Genomic DNA, 14,359 nt, shown 5'->3' with positions numbered 1-14,359 from the left:
AAAAGTTAATCATTTAAGCTGTAACGTAATTCTAAAGACCAGTTCGTCTCCATCTCTTCTACAGTTTCTTCTTCAAGTAATGGATGCTTTTATTTATTCAGCCAGTTCTGACAGATCTTGGCTGTGATGCGCACATTTCTACCTTTTGCACGAGCAAGACAGCTTCTTCACTCCGTACAAGAATATGTAGGGGATGATGCAGGTGTAGGAGGCTGCGATGTAGCTGGCCACCTCCACCAACAAGGGTGAGGTGTGGATGTTGTTGGTGATGCGCAGGAGCAGATGAGTCAGCCAGCAGACCAGGAACACGGTGGCTACGGCTACCACGCTCTTGGCCGCCCTCACCTGAGTGCTCGGGCCTGGCTTCGCTCGCATCTGGCTGGGCCTGGGAAGATTTGGTGGAGGGGAGCTGCGACCTGATGGCCCCCCATTCGGACATGAAGAAGAAGCGGGCATGCCCGTATAAATGTGGGTTGGGGATGAAAGAGCTGTTGCATCTTTTGAGGGGCCTGGACCAGATACGGCGCTGACTAATCTGTCATTTCTGCTTTCAGCGCTCTTGTTTTCATCCTTAACCGTCTCCTTGGTAGGGTCAGAGTCGTGACCCTGTACGCGTTGCTTGTTTCGGAGCAGAGTGATGATAATCTGGACGCTGGCGAACACCGACCCAGCGATGGGGAGAGCGTTAGCCAGCGTTAAATACAAGATTTCATAGGTTTGCCTCGCTATCTCATTGGGGAAGACGTCCACACAGTCTTCTTTGCTCTCGTTTCTGCCCTCCACTGCTACGAAGAACAAATGCGGGATGCTGAAGGCCACCGCCACCGTCCAGCTCCCGGCCAGCAAACAGCCCACCAAGCGCAGGCTGTCCAGCTGCACCGGAGCGCCGCCGCGTTTCAGGGAGCCCACGAGCTTCTGGTGCCAGAAGGCGCTGATGAAGAAGGTCGAGTAGATGCTGCTGGTTTCCGAGAGGTCGGCGCAAAAACGAAACACGCCGCAAAAGGTCTCCCCCAGGAACCAACGGCCGGCGAAGTCCGCCACGGTGTCGGGCAGGTCCACCAGGTAGTTGGTGATGAGGTTGGAGACGGCCAGGTTGATGAAGAGCACCTCGTTGGTGCGGAGGCCAGATCTGTGCCCGGGTAGGGAGCGTATAGCCAGCCAGTTGTTTCCCAGGATCCCTGCCAGAAACATGAGTCCTCTGATGATGGACTCAACCAACTCTTCTGCGTCCATCGTTTCACAAGATCAGGGGACGACTTCAGTTGTTTGTCACTATACTGGTCTCGCAGTTTCCAGAGCTTCTTTTGTGGGATGCTGTTGGTCTTTGGGCGTTTTATAGAGGAGGGTGAGAGGCCGGACCCAATCACACTGTAGAGTTTTAATAGTCTCACTATTTTCTTTTTCCTCAGGGAGCCTTCATCATGCAGTCGCGCTGAGTTGGAGGTGTATCTTTCCAACGAGGGGCCCTCCCATGGAGCTTCCCCTGACTTCAAATAGACTATCGTGTGTTATCTGACGGAGCAACTCTTGAGAGTCCCTGGAGAGCCAGCGGTTAAAGCTCCGAGTCCTCTGATGATTTTCAAACTAAATGTTACTTCACTTCATAAAGACTCATTGGATTCCACTCAGTAGGATGTCTTGAAGGAGACTACACCCAATTCCATCATTGCACCATTGTTATGCATGCGCTCCTGTGCAGTTAAGTTTATTCCTCTTTGCAAAATATGACAAAACGGAGTGGACTTTCTGCATGCAGATGGGATTTTAACTTCATCTCAACTCAGTTTTTTTTGTGTGTGTGAAAAATGACGTCATCGCCCATTATTTCTCCACGCAGCAGCACTTGATTTAACGCCCTGGTGGCGACATACATTTCTGCTTTTCTCATCTGATTGACTCTTTTATTTTTCTTGGGCAATGGTGCTGCACACAGCTACATTCAGCTGAAAACAATTTATAGCGAATTTATTGAAGCTTTCACCATGTTGTTGATTCTCAATTTTAACTAGACTGTGACGATGCCGTACCATAAATAATGATGCTTTTTTTAATCAATTTGGGCACTCCAATTTAATTTATTGTCCATTCGTACGCCCAATACTTATACTGCTCAACTGCAATGACTACAGTGTCACGGGGTTCTCACTAAGCTGGGGTCAAACATGTTTTTTTCTCTAATTAACGTTAAAATGCGATACACAAAGAGGCGGTCGTCACCATGCATTCGATTAAATATATCTTCAAATTTGATGTTGTGGCTTTCTGCTTTCATATGTGTTTAATACGATAGATGAGCTCATGCAGGTGAAATAATAAGAGCAAATCATGCTGGTGTGGTTTAATTAACCTAATATCTTATGTCACCCATTAACCACTCATAAAAACATGAGTCACAACCTGAAATTTAAAACCAATATGTGGAGATTTGAGATGAAAATACAAGTGTTTTTTCTTTTAAAATACCGGTCGGTGATCTGATACTGATAATCTGATTATTTTTGGATTACCATATAATGTCTTGCTAATATGGACAACAATGGACATGGCTGACCATTTTAATTCTTTAGAAGGAGAGATAAGCTGTGGGGGGGTGGTCTCAGTTTAGCGTAGTAGTGCTCCACGTGATTCAAGAGTAAAAGCTCCACCTTTTAGGATAAACCAGAGGCGGCATCTGTGCGCTGCTGCTGCTGCTGCTGCGGGACAGACGGACAGGACGGGGGTGTGCGGGACTGAGCTCTGCCGCTGCGGGTTTTGGCTTTCAGGATTTCTTTTTTTTTTTTTCCGCCTCCCTTTTGACTATGATTTTCATTTTCCAGCGCTCTGAGGTTGATGCGGGGCTTAGTCCGAAAAGAGGGGACACGCACACAGACAGGTAGCTCCTCGCGCGCGGTGTGTTTGCGGTCGCTTTCGTTATGAGACTCTGATGCGCGCGGAGAGAACAGGATGCCAGTCAGCGGCGCCGACTCACTGAAAGCCGGCGCCTTCATCCCGGTGTGCACGGCCGCCTTCCTCCTGGTCGGCTCCACCTCCCTGTTCTTCGTCTTCACGTAAGTGCCAACCCTTCAAAAAAAGGAAAAAGTTGGTGACATGCACTGTTGGTTTTGCTCCACAGAAAAAAATCTAAATCATCCAGACCCCCCCCATCCCTCATCCGCCATGCATCAGGTAGCCTGTTCTTTCCTCTGAATGTTTGCATGAGCAAAATTAATAATGTTGGCCCCTTCTCCTTCTCTTGGCTGTCATTAACATGAATATTGTAATATAACTTCTGTTTTTTTTACTTTTTGTTGATTTTTCAAATCCTAAAAAGCCGCTTAAACCGTTATTTGAAGGAGAAATGTACAAAAAGAGCACCGTGTCTTCTTCATTTCCACTGACTTCACCCTGCTGGCTGACCCACCCGGGGTGGCTAACATCTGACCTGGTTGGCTCTGTCTGGACTAGCGTGCCTGCCCAGGGCACCCTAAGGACTGTGTAAACACAGTTTAGGGCACAAGCCACCCACAATCAACGTGTCAAAGTGTCATTATGACCCACGTGTGTCTTCATTTCTAGCTGGAAGAAATCAAATACAGACTCTTTGTGTCGAGATAAGACAACCTGTTCTGAAAACGAAGTTTCACAGTTGGTGAAAAGTGTTGAAATGGTTCATTTTAGCCTCCTTGTTTTGACCTATTTGTGAGGAACTAGTGGGAGGCTGAAACGACTGCACTCAAGCCAACGCTGGTTTGCAGGAAAAAATGAAATATAATATCCCATAATACGCTGTAATCCAATTTGAATGACGACTGTAGGCATGTCAGATTTATCAACATATCTTAAAGGCTTTACATTAAGAAGCACAAAGAAAAAAAATAAACAAACAAGCAGACCAGTGTCGGATATTAAAGTATCCTTTCAATATGAAAACCACTCTGATATCCAGTGTTGACTTACAGTTTCAAGGCTCCCACCTAATCAGCTCTATGTCTGTCAGCTGTGACCTTTGACCTCCGTAGCCATATCTGTCCTAGTTTCTCCTGAATTCTCCAGCAGCGCACCGTTTCCACTGGAATTCTGACACCAGATTGGGCGTAGGGGATTAGGGTCCTCTTGCGAATGCCATGTGATCCCCCCCCCCCTCCCCCCATCTGGGAAAATGGAGTCTGTGATCTTTGATATGTGATATTTGCTTCACTGACTTTCATTATAAATACACATTCATTCATTTAATTTTTTCTGTTACATTTTCCTTATTTCCTCTTTCATTTCTTTAGTGACAAAATAAAGCTGAGAGTTATAGATAAAAGCAGAAATATGAGCCCTAGGTTGTTGAAACATGTTTTAAGTGAAATTGTATCTAGTCTTTCGTTTATACGGTATGATTATACCCTACCATGGGAGAAGTATATCTAAAATGTTTCTCTACGTTGAGGTGTTTTGTACAGAATTGGTTGCAGGTTAGGTATTGATCTACAGCATTGTTTCTAAAATATGAAATGACTTTAATCCATTTGGAGCTCTCTCCATAGTATACAAACACATTAACTCTTCATTCACTGCTGTCTAAATGCTGAAGTCATCATGAGGCCTTTGGGACGAAAAGACGGGCTCACGGGCCAGAAAAGGGAGAGAAACCCCTGATGAACCCCGTCTACTCTGTGAAAGAAAAGGAAAAATCAATGACCTGCTGACGTGAGAGATTGAGAAGAGGCCGCAATGCTAAACCAGCAAAACCAGGACGCTGCGAATGATTGAACGAACAACTGATGAATCTGCTGCTTCTCATGAGACCGGGGTTGCATTTTAGCTGAAATTACCTTATAATCTAAAACTCTTTAATTATAACAGCCCAGTAGAATAGAGCGCATGGCTGAAAATAATCACCTTTTCCAGTGCTTGTGTGCATACATTTGGGTACCCGGAGCGCCTACCAACCCACAAACTATGAGTAAGACAAGCCAGTCAGTTCTTTTTGTGGGCAGCCTAGATCAGAAACATGTGATTCAACAAGACATTCCGATTCCGATAAACCGCCCCCTAACCCGAAGACCTCCAAACCGCGGCTTGAGAACTACCTTTAGATAGGTGCGCCATCATTTCTCACAGACTGGGCTTGGTGCTAAAACACAGCGTTTCAGACAGAGGGTAGAAACAGGTATATTTAGACAAACAGTTTATTTTTAACAGCATGTAAACATGTTCTAGTTGAAACCCCATCTACGTATAAGTAAAGAAAACCTCACTGTCTGACTGACCAGTGAGTCCCTACAAGCATCTTTTGCCCTTATAGTCTGGAAGTACGTACAGTAGACCTAAAGGCCGTTCATATCAGCATCCTGCTGAAAATTGGCAGAAGCGCCGTCGACTGCCATGTTTGACCAATAATAAAATAATAATAAAAGCAGAGATGGACAGGTGCCACGCTCTGTTCAGCCCCGCCTGGGTAACACTGACTCACAGGGACACCGCTTGTCATCTGCCGCCTTGGCCTTTTCTCCGGTTACTGTGAATCATGGGAACACAAGTGAATGCCATCCAGCCAGGCCTTGTGGGCTTTTGTTTTGTCACTTTTTATATTGATGATAAAACTTTTACCCTCAGATTTAGGCATAAACCGTGCCATTTAAAGTCATACTTCATCTGCTACTATTCACCCAGTTAAGTGTGTGTGTGTGTGTGTGTGTGTGTGTGTGTGTGTGTGTGCATTACTAATGCATGCTTCCATTTCTGTTTCCACTCCGACCTTTATTCTGGAGGCTGTTTTGCTTCCCTTCGTCTGATAAAACTCATCAGTTACCGGTTTCCTGCTTTTGTTCCTCTGACCATGAACTGTTGTTTGGGTTCGTGCTTTAATGTTTTGTGCATTGTTAAACTCAAGCTGGTCGCCTACGCCCCACAAAGGCTGCAGAAAAACATCCCTTGATCATTAAGCTACGGTTCACTCGGCCCGGATTTGAAAATCTTGCAAAGTAAAACCTCTTCTGAAGAGAAGTATGAAAACTGCCGACAGGTTAGAATGTCGTTCTTTGCATGTGAAATATTGTACCGGAGTTGCAGTTTAAGTTAAAACGCTTGAAGCGAGACGATGTAGCCTTCACTGAACACCGGCCGCTGTGGCTTCAAATTGCAATTACAAATTGCTAAATGCTAACACTGCATATAGCATAGACTGTATATATACATACACACATTAACAGTAGCACAGATAGAGAAGAGTCATTGATTCAGTGAACTGACTCATGCTAGCAACACCGCGTTATCTGTCTAAAGTTTTGTCACTTGACCAACTGTGCGGGTCGTCTGCTGTGCCACTGACCCACTATGAGGACGAGGGCGGCGTGCAGATTGCGAGAGCAGCTTCCTGTTCTGTGTGATTTAATACAGCTCCGCCGGGGCTGTTTTCATTAGGTGGGGCTTGTCTTTGCCGCGCTGCAGTGTAATGAACTGTCCCTCGCTGCGGTCCAGATGGCCTCAGGCCGATGATGGCGGCTCGCCGTCCACACAGAGGCGTCCACGCTGTAATCCGGTCCACAAAAAAAATCAATCAGATGAACTTTTACAGGCTCCCAGTTCGCCTTCAGTGTTTCATTTTGCAGCCCTGTCATTTATTTGCAGCAGATTGCATTTGTCATAATACCGTTTTTCTTTCAGTCCCTTTCAGTCCCAACCTCCACATCACGTGCAGCGCATTCTCATTATTTTGAACAAATTGCAAAGGCCTCGGCACATTCGCACAAATGATTGTGTACGATTCTCTGCCGTTCCCTACAATGTCAATTGCTTATGTCATGCTGATCAAAATGTATTCAACCGGTTCTCTGTTGAATGGTCTAACCCTCCAAATCATCGAGGCATTCGCTCATTGCGTAAGTCGTTTCATGCAAAATGGTTGAACCAGCTGTCATAATATTTTATGAATTGACCTGAATTGACGAGTTGTTCTCAGGTGAACCAATGATGAACCATCTCTAACTGTACATACGGTTACATATACAGTTCTGCCTATGTGGCGTTTCCAATGTTTCCATTTCTCTTTTTTTCCTGTTTTTCCTTTGTGCCAAGCGGTGGTTTAAAACAGTCTGTAAAGGTGAATCCTGTCAATCTCCCACATACTCCCACACACAGTCTCCCACATACAGCAGTGTGTGACTTTCTACTATTGGAATTCATACAAGCAACAGAAAAAGGGCAGCCGTGTGTATTTTCAGTCCTTGTCATAGTTTCGAAAATACTTACAGAGGACAGCGTCTTATCTGGAGAGGAGGAAGAGGAATAACTCTTATTTCATAGACTCAGGGTGATGATTCATTTTTTCGATATTTTGTAGAATAATGAGAGGAGTGTTTTAACGAACCAGCTCGAGTTACACAGATTAATGATTCTGATCAGCTGCGATAGTTTAATCGCATGTCAAACACGACCATGTCAACTGAGAACAACTTTGACACACATCCTCGGGAGAGGGGGGGGGGGGGCTCCTTAATCTTTTTCTCATGTATTCACTGCCTCCTCATAATTTCCTTATGCTAAATTTGTTCCAAGTCTACAAAGAAATTATTGTCCTATTTCCATTTGTTATTCTCATAATCTGTTCTCAGAGGGAGGCACCTGAAGGTATGGGCTACCAGTAGTGAATGTTTTGGATTTCTGTCATGATATCCAGTGTATAGTAATGTAAAGTGTGATGTATGGTGACTGCACAGTCTGTATGTTGAGCATCTAATGTGAGGAATCCGCAATGCACTGGTCGGAACAGAAATGGTCTATAATCCAGAGATCATAATCCAGGGATTACTGGGTTTGCAGTTGGCATGGCATCAGCAGGCGTTCCTCTCGAGGGGGTGGACCCCTCCCCCACAGCCTGAAACCAGTTGGGGGGGGGGGGGGGGGGGGGGGTTGGGGATTGGAGCCTCACTGGGATGAAGTGCATAATTGAGGCAGATTACTCTTAATTTTCACAGTCTTTTCACTTTCGATAATACTTTTTGTTTAATCACTCACTTGTGTTCACGGTTTACTTTGCCACGGAGTCATATCTGCATGAAATAAGGCATGAACAATAGAAGCAGACTGGTTATACTGGTGCCATGTGGTACATGATTATTGTTTTTCTTTACCTATATTGAGACCATATCCCAAAACTGTAAAATGTGATCATTGAAATAGAACATTCCCAGACAGTATATATGTAGGTTAAACATGTGATGTTCAATCAAACACTGTTAATATAATCCAGTGACTCTTTTCCTTTGTAACCTGATTACACTGTCCCTCCCTCTAATCTCACACAGAAGAGATATAATCATACTATTCAGTTCACTGTAATTTAGCACGTCCACACACACCGAGTCTGTGGAAGAGTTACACGATTGTTCTCCAGGATTTTGGGCCAATTAGAAAGACGGAACACGCTCGATACTGTGGTAAAAAATGCAAAATGATGTGCAAACTTCATTCAAACCGATGTTTTTGTAATTCTTGTGAACCTAGGGCTACAATTAACGATTTATTTTCATTGTTGATTCATCTGCTTTTTACTTTCTCAATTAATCAATTAGTTCTCTTGGCATTTTGCTTTGACTAATCAATTGATAGTTTCAGCTCTACACAAACAAACGTTCCCCAGCATACACAATCTTTGAAAGGCTTTTCACAACACAACAGTAATACAACAAGACTGTAATCCTAAACCACCAGCAGACACGACCTGTCTTTTGTCAGCTTTTTGAATGATATATGAAGATGAAAATACATTTACAGCATTTTAATTGAGTAGTTTGAGTCATTTATGAGGCAAAATTCCAGATATTTGCTGATTCAAGCTTCTTAAATGTGAAGATTTGCATCTTTTGTCTGTTTTATGTATCATTGTAAACTGAATATATTTGGGTTTGTTTGACAACATCACATTGGGAATGAGGAGCATATGATGGGCATCTTTTACTATTATCTGACATTTTATAGATTCAACAATTAATTGATAGTTAGTTGCAGCCCTGAAGTGTCCAGATCTGCCTCATTGTGTGACACGGATCAGAGAGGTGCGTGCCTGCAGGAAACCCCATCATTTAATCCCTGGTTGTGGGCGCTGTTGGACACTAATACATGCTTATCTTCCACTGTAAACAATTACTTTTGGGATCCAGTGCTCCCAACAGAGTAAATGGGATGAAGATTATCCCTTCAAATCTTTGTTGGAGCCTTGATCTGTGTTAACTCAACACAAGGGATGGATACATAAGTATAAAACCTTTTGGTTTTACAACGGGAATTCTGCTTCGCATAAACACTCATGTACAGGAAATGTGTTATCATTTTATTTCTTTTCTTCCTGTGTTTGTATATTTAGATGCCCGTGGCTGGCTGTAAACATCTGCCCTGCTGTGCCGCCATGCTGTGCCATCCTCTTCCTTTTTGTGCTGGCCAACTTCACCATGGCAACCTTTATGGATGCTGGTGTTCTGCCAATGGGTTAGTGATCAAAGTGATGTTGGACTCGTCTTTGTTAATTCGTGTTATTTTTTTTTTTACCAGTTTCATTATTCATTTTTGTTTCCCCAGCCAACGAGGACGAGGACAAGGACGATGAGTTCCGTGCTCCGCTGTATAAGAATGTGGATGTGAAGGGCGTCCAGGTGCGGATGAAGTGGTGTGCGTCGTGTCATTTTTACAGGCCTCCGCGCTGCTCCCACTGCAGCGTTTGTGATCACTGTGTGGAGGTTAGTGCGTGGACACAATCTAAAGAGAAGAGACGTGGCATCAGCAGTTTTAAGTAAGAAAACACTACATTCAGGGGAGAAAACAAAACACTTTAAATGGGGATAATGAGTGATAAGAGCGTGGATGGACATATCGGGGGATACAAGTAAGTATAGCGCTGTGAATGAGGGTAGCACTGCGTGTGGGGAAAGTCAATGAAGGGGATTTCTGCAGCGTGAATGATGGACAGAGTGTGATGGAGGGAGAGAGATCTCATTAATCAGGTTCATCCTTTTCTCAGATCCCTGGTAGCCTCAGTAGAAATACAATTTGAAAAAGGGTTCAGACTGCATTGGACTAAACGTATTAAGAAAGCATTTTTCAACAAATGCTTGATTTTCAGTGCTGCAAATGAGTTGTTATCTCAGTGTGTCATGCACTTTCTTTTTTTCTGGCTCTTTAATTTGATTTCTCTTTTCCCACAATGACCCCTCAGGATTTTGACCATCACTGTCCCTGGGTGAACAACTGCATCGGGAGGCGAAACTACCGCTACTTCTTCCTGTTTCTGTTGTCGCTGACGGTTCACATGATCGGCGTCTTCACCTTCGGACTCATATATGTCCTGCACCACAAGGACGGATTATGGAAGCTGCACTGCACTGTCACGTATCCTTATACACACGTGTGTATCTGTGCGTTTCTTCGTGTGAACACAAATTAAAGCGTTATAGTTGAGACCAATTGGAAGCAGTTTTCCTTAACAGTGTGTGCAGTTTGGTAGTGATCAGTATATCAGGGCTGTTTCTTCTCCCGGTCCTGGGTCTCACTGGTTTCCACTTTTACCTGGTGTCCAGAGGACGCACCACCAATGAACAGGTCAGTTTGATTTGATTGAAAACTATATCAATAAATTAGATCGATAAGACTGAACAATTATGTTATTTTGATATATGGTCTATTATTATCTCCCTAACACATGCTTTTTTTAAATGTATTCTTTTTTTCTACATCTGTACAATAATGAGTTATATCCTGGTCTACTTTAATCTCTTCATGATCCCACAGGTAACTGGGAAGTTTCAAGGAGGTGTAAATCCTTTCACGCGAGGTTGTTGCAACAACCTGGAGTATCTGGTTTGCAGCCCAATCTCTCCAAAGTAAGAGACATTTCCTCTTCCTAATCCACCATCTTTTTTTTTGGAAGCCTTATATCTCACTGGCCGACACCCTGTTTGTCATGTGACACCAGGTACACAGCGAGGCCCCGAAAGAAAACAGTGATCCACCTTCAGCCTCCGTTCCTTAGACCAGAGATTGACAGGCAGAGGCAAATGAAAGTCAGGGACAATGGGATACTGTGTCAGGATCTCCAAAATAAAGTACGCAAAAACAAATTACATGCCAAATTCGAAGGATTGTTACCTCAGTTGTCAAGGGATCAGATCCCTCATGCATCTCTGTTTTTTTTCTCCTTCCAGCGAACGTCAGCCGGAGCTGTCGAGCTGTCGGACATCAAACAAATGCAAAGTCCCCCAGCACTGCCACCAAAACCAGATCACGGTCAGCTGAAAAGACAACTGGCTGTCATGGATGGTAGGATGACACATATACAGTATATATATACTGTGATAACCAACCACATATTTATACAGTATACATCCTTGTATAGTGACAAAGATGCCGCAACATCAAGGATACATCTAATTCCATAAGACAGCAGAGTCAATTAAACTTATTGAAGGACTTCTTCACTTATTGGTTGTTGACAATGATCCTACAGACAAGTGTTGTCTGTGTAGCCAAAACCGGATAGCACTTATTGCTGTGTGCCATTTCTGTCCAAAAACTACCAAAAACTCATCAAGGAGCCACACAGTTGCACTGGGTGACATGTTCCTTCATTATCAATGAGGGCACTGCAGTTTATTTTGAGTCGATCCCACATAGACATGTCCTGGTGCTGTAATTACATACTGACTAGTGCACCAAATGAGTGTTAAACTGCAGCTGAAAGTAGTCCCCAACAAATGCAATATTTCCTCCATTTGAGTCATGTTTGCTAATGAGCCTTTTAAAAAATGTCAATTTCTATTTGTGACTTGCTTTTTAAAGATTTACATGTTCAGTAGGGACCCATGGAACCAAATAATTCAACATTGGTTTTGGTCTCTTCATGGAATTTGTTCACAGTAAGAAAAATATAGAATATCTGTAATCCGTACCTTAACCACAAAGTGTTTTCTCTTCCAGAGATGGGACACCACACCAAAACTATCATTCCTGTATCCATTCCCACTGTGCCACAGCTCCGGCCTGTCCTGGATGCCATATCCAGAGGATCGTCACCTATTCCTCCAGAGCAGGTGCTTTTCAGTCTGATATTAATTTGTTATATTGTTTGGGCATGAGCCTCATTATCCAAGTCATGGTTTTGATCCTTGTCTGATGGACATTTCTGTCTGGTTTTTATTGTGTTGTTTAGTTGCTGAAGACATCAGAGCAGCAAGGGAACAACAAAGGTCCTGACGTCCGCTCTGACCCTAAACAAAGCCCTGGGAGAGGCAGCCTGCAGGCCAGCCTTCCTGTCCAGGCCAACACCATCTCCAGCTCGCTGCAGCTCAACTCTCTGACACTCAACACCCGATCTCTCACCCTCAAACACAGCAATCGCCACGGTAGCAAATCCCAGCTACCTGCCATGCATGGTGACGGTTTGGGGTCCAATCCCTCACCGGGGACCGTCAGCTCTTCCTGCCTGCTGGCCAACCCCAGCAGCAGCAGCAGCCTCACTTATGATAACCTCATTAACCCTGCAGAGCCTCAGTTCCTGGCTCAGAGAGGGGCTCCTCCAGTCGGCTACCACTCTCACTTTTTGGCTATGGGCATAGATGGGTCTGTGGTGCAGCGGCCCCCTTCTCACGGCTACAGTCCCGTGTTTATGGGCGTCACCAGACAGTCTCCTCAGCATCGGGACCCCTCACCTTCTCTTCAGGGCCGCACCTCAAGGGAGCCCTCACCTTCCTTCCAAGGTTTCACTCAAAGAGACCCTTGTCCCGGTTTTCAAGGGCTCATGGCAAGAGACCTCACATCCCAAAGCGTAACATCACGAGACCTCAGCCCTCCAGGTCTGACGATGCGGGATAAGACCTCTCAAAGTCTACGAGACAGCCTTCGCGATCTTGGCCCGCAGGGTTTGACGCCTCAGAAGTCTGCAGCTGTACGCTATGACTTTTCAAAAACCATCATGGCATCAATCCACGAGAGACAAGAGGTGGAGGAGTGGGATAGGATGCTGCGTCTCCAAGCCAGATCCCAGGCCCTCTATGGCCCAGATGTGGGGATCTATGACATCCCCAGCAGGAGGAGTCTACCACCAGACAGCATCCGACCTCCGGGCTCCCGTGGACCAACTCCTCCAGCCTACGGCTCCAGGGAGTTCCTGATGAGTACAGGCATCCTCGGTTATGGCATGAGGACCTCACCTCTCTCCAGCTCCTCCACGTCGTCTCTGACTCGAGGCCCGAAAACGTCCAGCTCTCCTCTGCAGAGCAGCAGCAGCAGCAGCCTGCAAAGCAAAGGCAGGTCTTCTTCTCCGGCTTACTGCCATCCTGACAGACAGACTCAACCCCTTCCATCCTCTTCTACAGCCACTCTGCCTCGCTTACCCTCCTCCTCCACCTCCTCCGCCCCCTCGTACGCCTCCTATGGCACCGCGAAACGATCCTCGCTCCCATACTCCTCTGAGGGGAAGGACTCAGTCACCCTGGGAGCCCTGAAATAATAAAAAAATACTCAATGTCTCTGATGGTGTGAATGAATCATCTATGCAGTGTTAGTCTCAGTCTTCGCAGCTCCAAAATACTTTGTAAATACGAGGCCATATGGGACTTTACTGTGTGGGAGGGAGAATACACAGTGTTGGATGAACTTAGAAATATTCTTGAAAATGTCATGCAAGTTTGACAAATCCGAAAAACGGTGAATCTCAGGATAGTCGTGCCTCCTCTTACAGACAGAGCGAGCTCTATAAACTCAGTCGAAGCAGAAGAGCTATGTGGAGAATACATATTAACTTATTATCTGTTTGTATGTGTTTTGATATTGCTTTTGTGACACGATGTAATACCATATCATTTAATATTTCTCCCGCCGCAAAATACCCATTTTAATAGAATTTTGTAGTTGTTTATATGAATAAACTTATTTTGTAATTTTCATTTCCGTTTTTTCCGTTATTTTCTTGTGTGGATGGCTACCAATGTGCAGGGCTACAATGGAGTTTGATGAAATTGTGACTGTGATTGTTACATATTGAAGACACCAGCTGTTCGAAGCAGCCAAAGGAAAAAAAGCATTTTATTGTCGGTTATCAATCTTGCTTCAAAGATACTAAACTTACGCTACATTTTCTTTCCCAAATCCAAGATCATTTTTGCTCATAACTCAAAAGATGACATGCTTTATGGAGATAGTCTAAATGCACTTTCATTCCATTTAAAACTGCTGCAGTGCATACATTTGCATAGCAGTGATGATATACTGCTGGTGAAATTATGACTTGTAATGGGGATTATAATGAAATATAACACTGGGGCATTGATTCACTAGTTCTGCAATGACAGTTTTTACATTGATTTTGTGTGTGGCACCCTCTAGTGAACAGTTTGAGAAGGTG

The 14,359-nt window shown here is 44.5% G+C and overlaps 2 protein-coding genes across 2 annotated transcripts; one reads left to right on the top strand and one right to left on the bottom strand.

The window, feature by feature from the left end:
- Positions 1-138: 138 nt before the first annotated feature.
- On the bottom strand, positions 139-1,233 carry ora5 (olfactory receptor class A related 5; the record flags this gene model as incomplete). The annotated part of the gene is made up of 1 exon (XM_079289364.1): positions 139-1,233. The coding sequence occupies one exon, from the start codon at positions 1,231-1,233 to the stop codon at positions 139-141; it is 1,095 nt and encodes a 364-aa protein (XP_079145490.1).
- A 1,698-nt stretch (positions 1,234-2,931) lies between these two features.
- zdhhc8a (zDHHC palmitoyltransferase 8a) lies at positions 2,932-13,540 on the top strand. The gene is made up of 10 exons (XM_079290108.1): positions 2,932-3,047; positions 9,332-9,453; positions 9,544-9,701; positions 10,178-10,350; positions 10,458-10,560; positions 10,750-10,841; positions 10,934-11,063; positions 11,163-11,277; positions 11,935-12,047; positions 12,167-13,540. Exons 1-10 carry the CDS (start codon positions 2,944-2,946, stop codon positions 13,463-13,465), a joined length of 2,409 nt encoding a protein of 802 aa, XP_079146234.1. The 5' UTR covers positions 2,932-2,943; the 3' UTR covers positions 13,466-13,540.
- The last annotated feature ends 819 nt before the right edge of the window (positions 13,541-14,359 follow it).

The sequence above is a fragment of the Melanostigma gelatinosum genome, assembly GCF_949748355.1.
Source record: "Melanostigma gelatinosum genome assembly, chromosome: 18".
Lineage (NCBI taxonomy): Eukaryota > Metazoa > Chordata > Actinopteri > Perciformes > Zoarcidae > Melanostigma > Melanostigma gelatinosum.
The sequence above is the reverse complement of the archived record's forward strand: the minus strand, read 5'-3'. Positions and strand labels throughout refer to the sequence as shown.

Excerpts from the sequence above, each read along its gene's own strand:
- zdhhc8a (XM_079290108.1), top strand. The coding sequence starts at position 2,944 with ATGCCAGTCAGCGGCGCCGACTCACTGAAAGCCGGCGCCTTCATCCCG. Across the intron at positions 3,048-9,331 it reads TCCCTGTTCTTCGTCTTCAC|ATGCCCGTGGCTGGCTGTAA; the intron begins GTAAGTGCCAAC and ends TTGTATATTTAG. Across the intron at positions 10,351-10,457 it reads AAGCTGCACTGCACTGTCAC|TTTGGTAGTGATCAGTATAT; the intron begins GTATCCTTATAC and ends CAGTGTGTGCAG.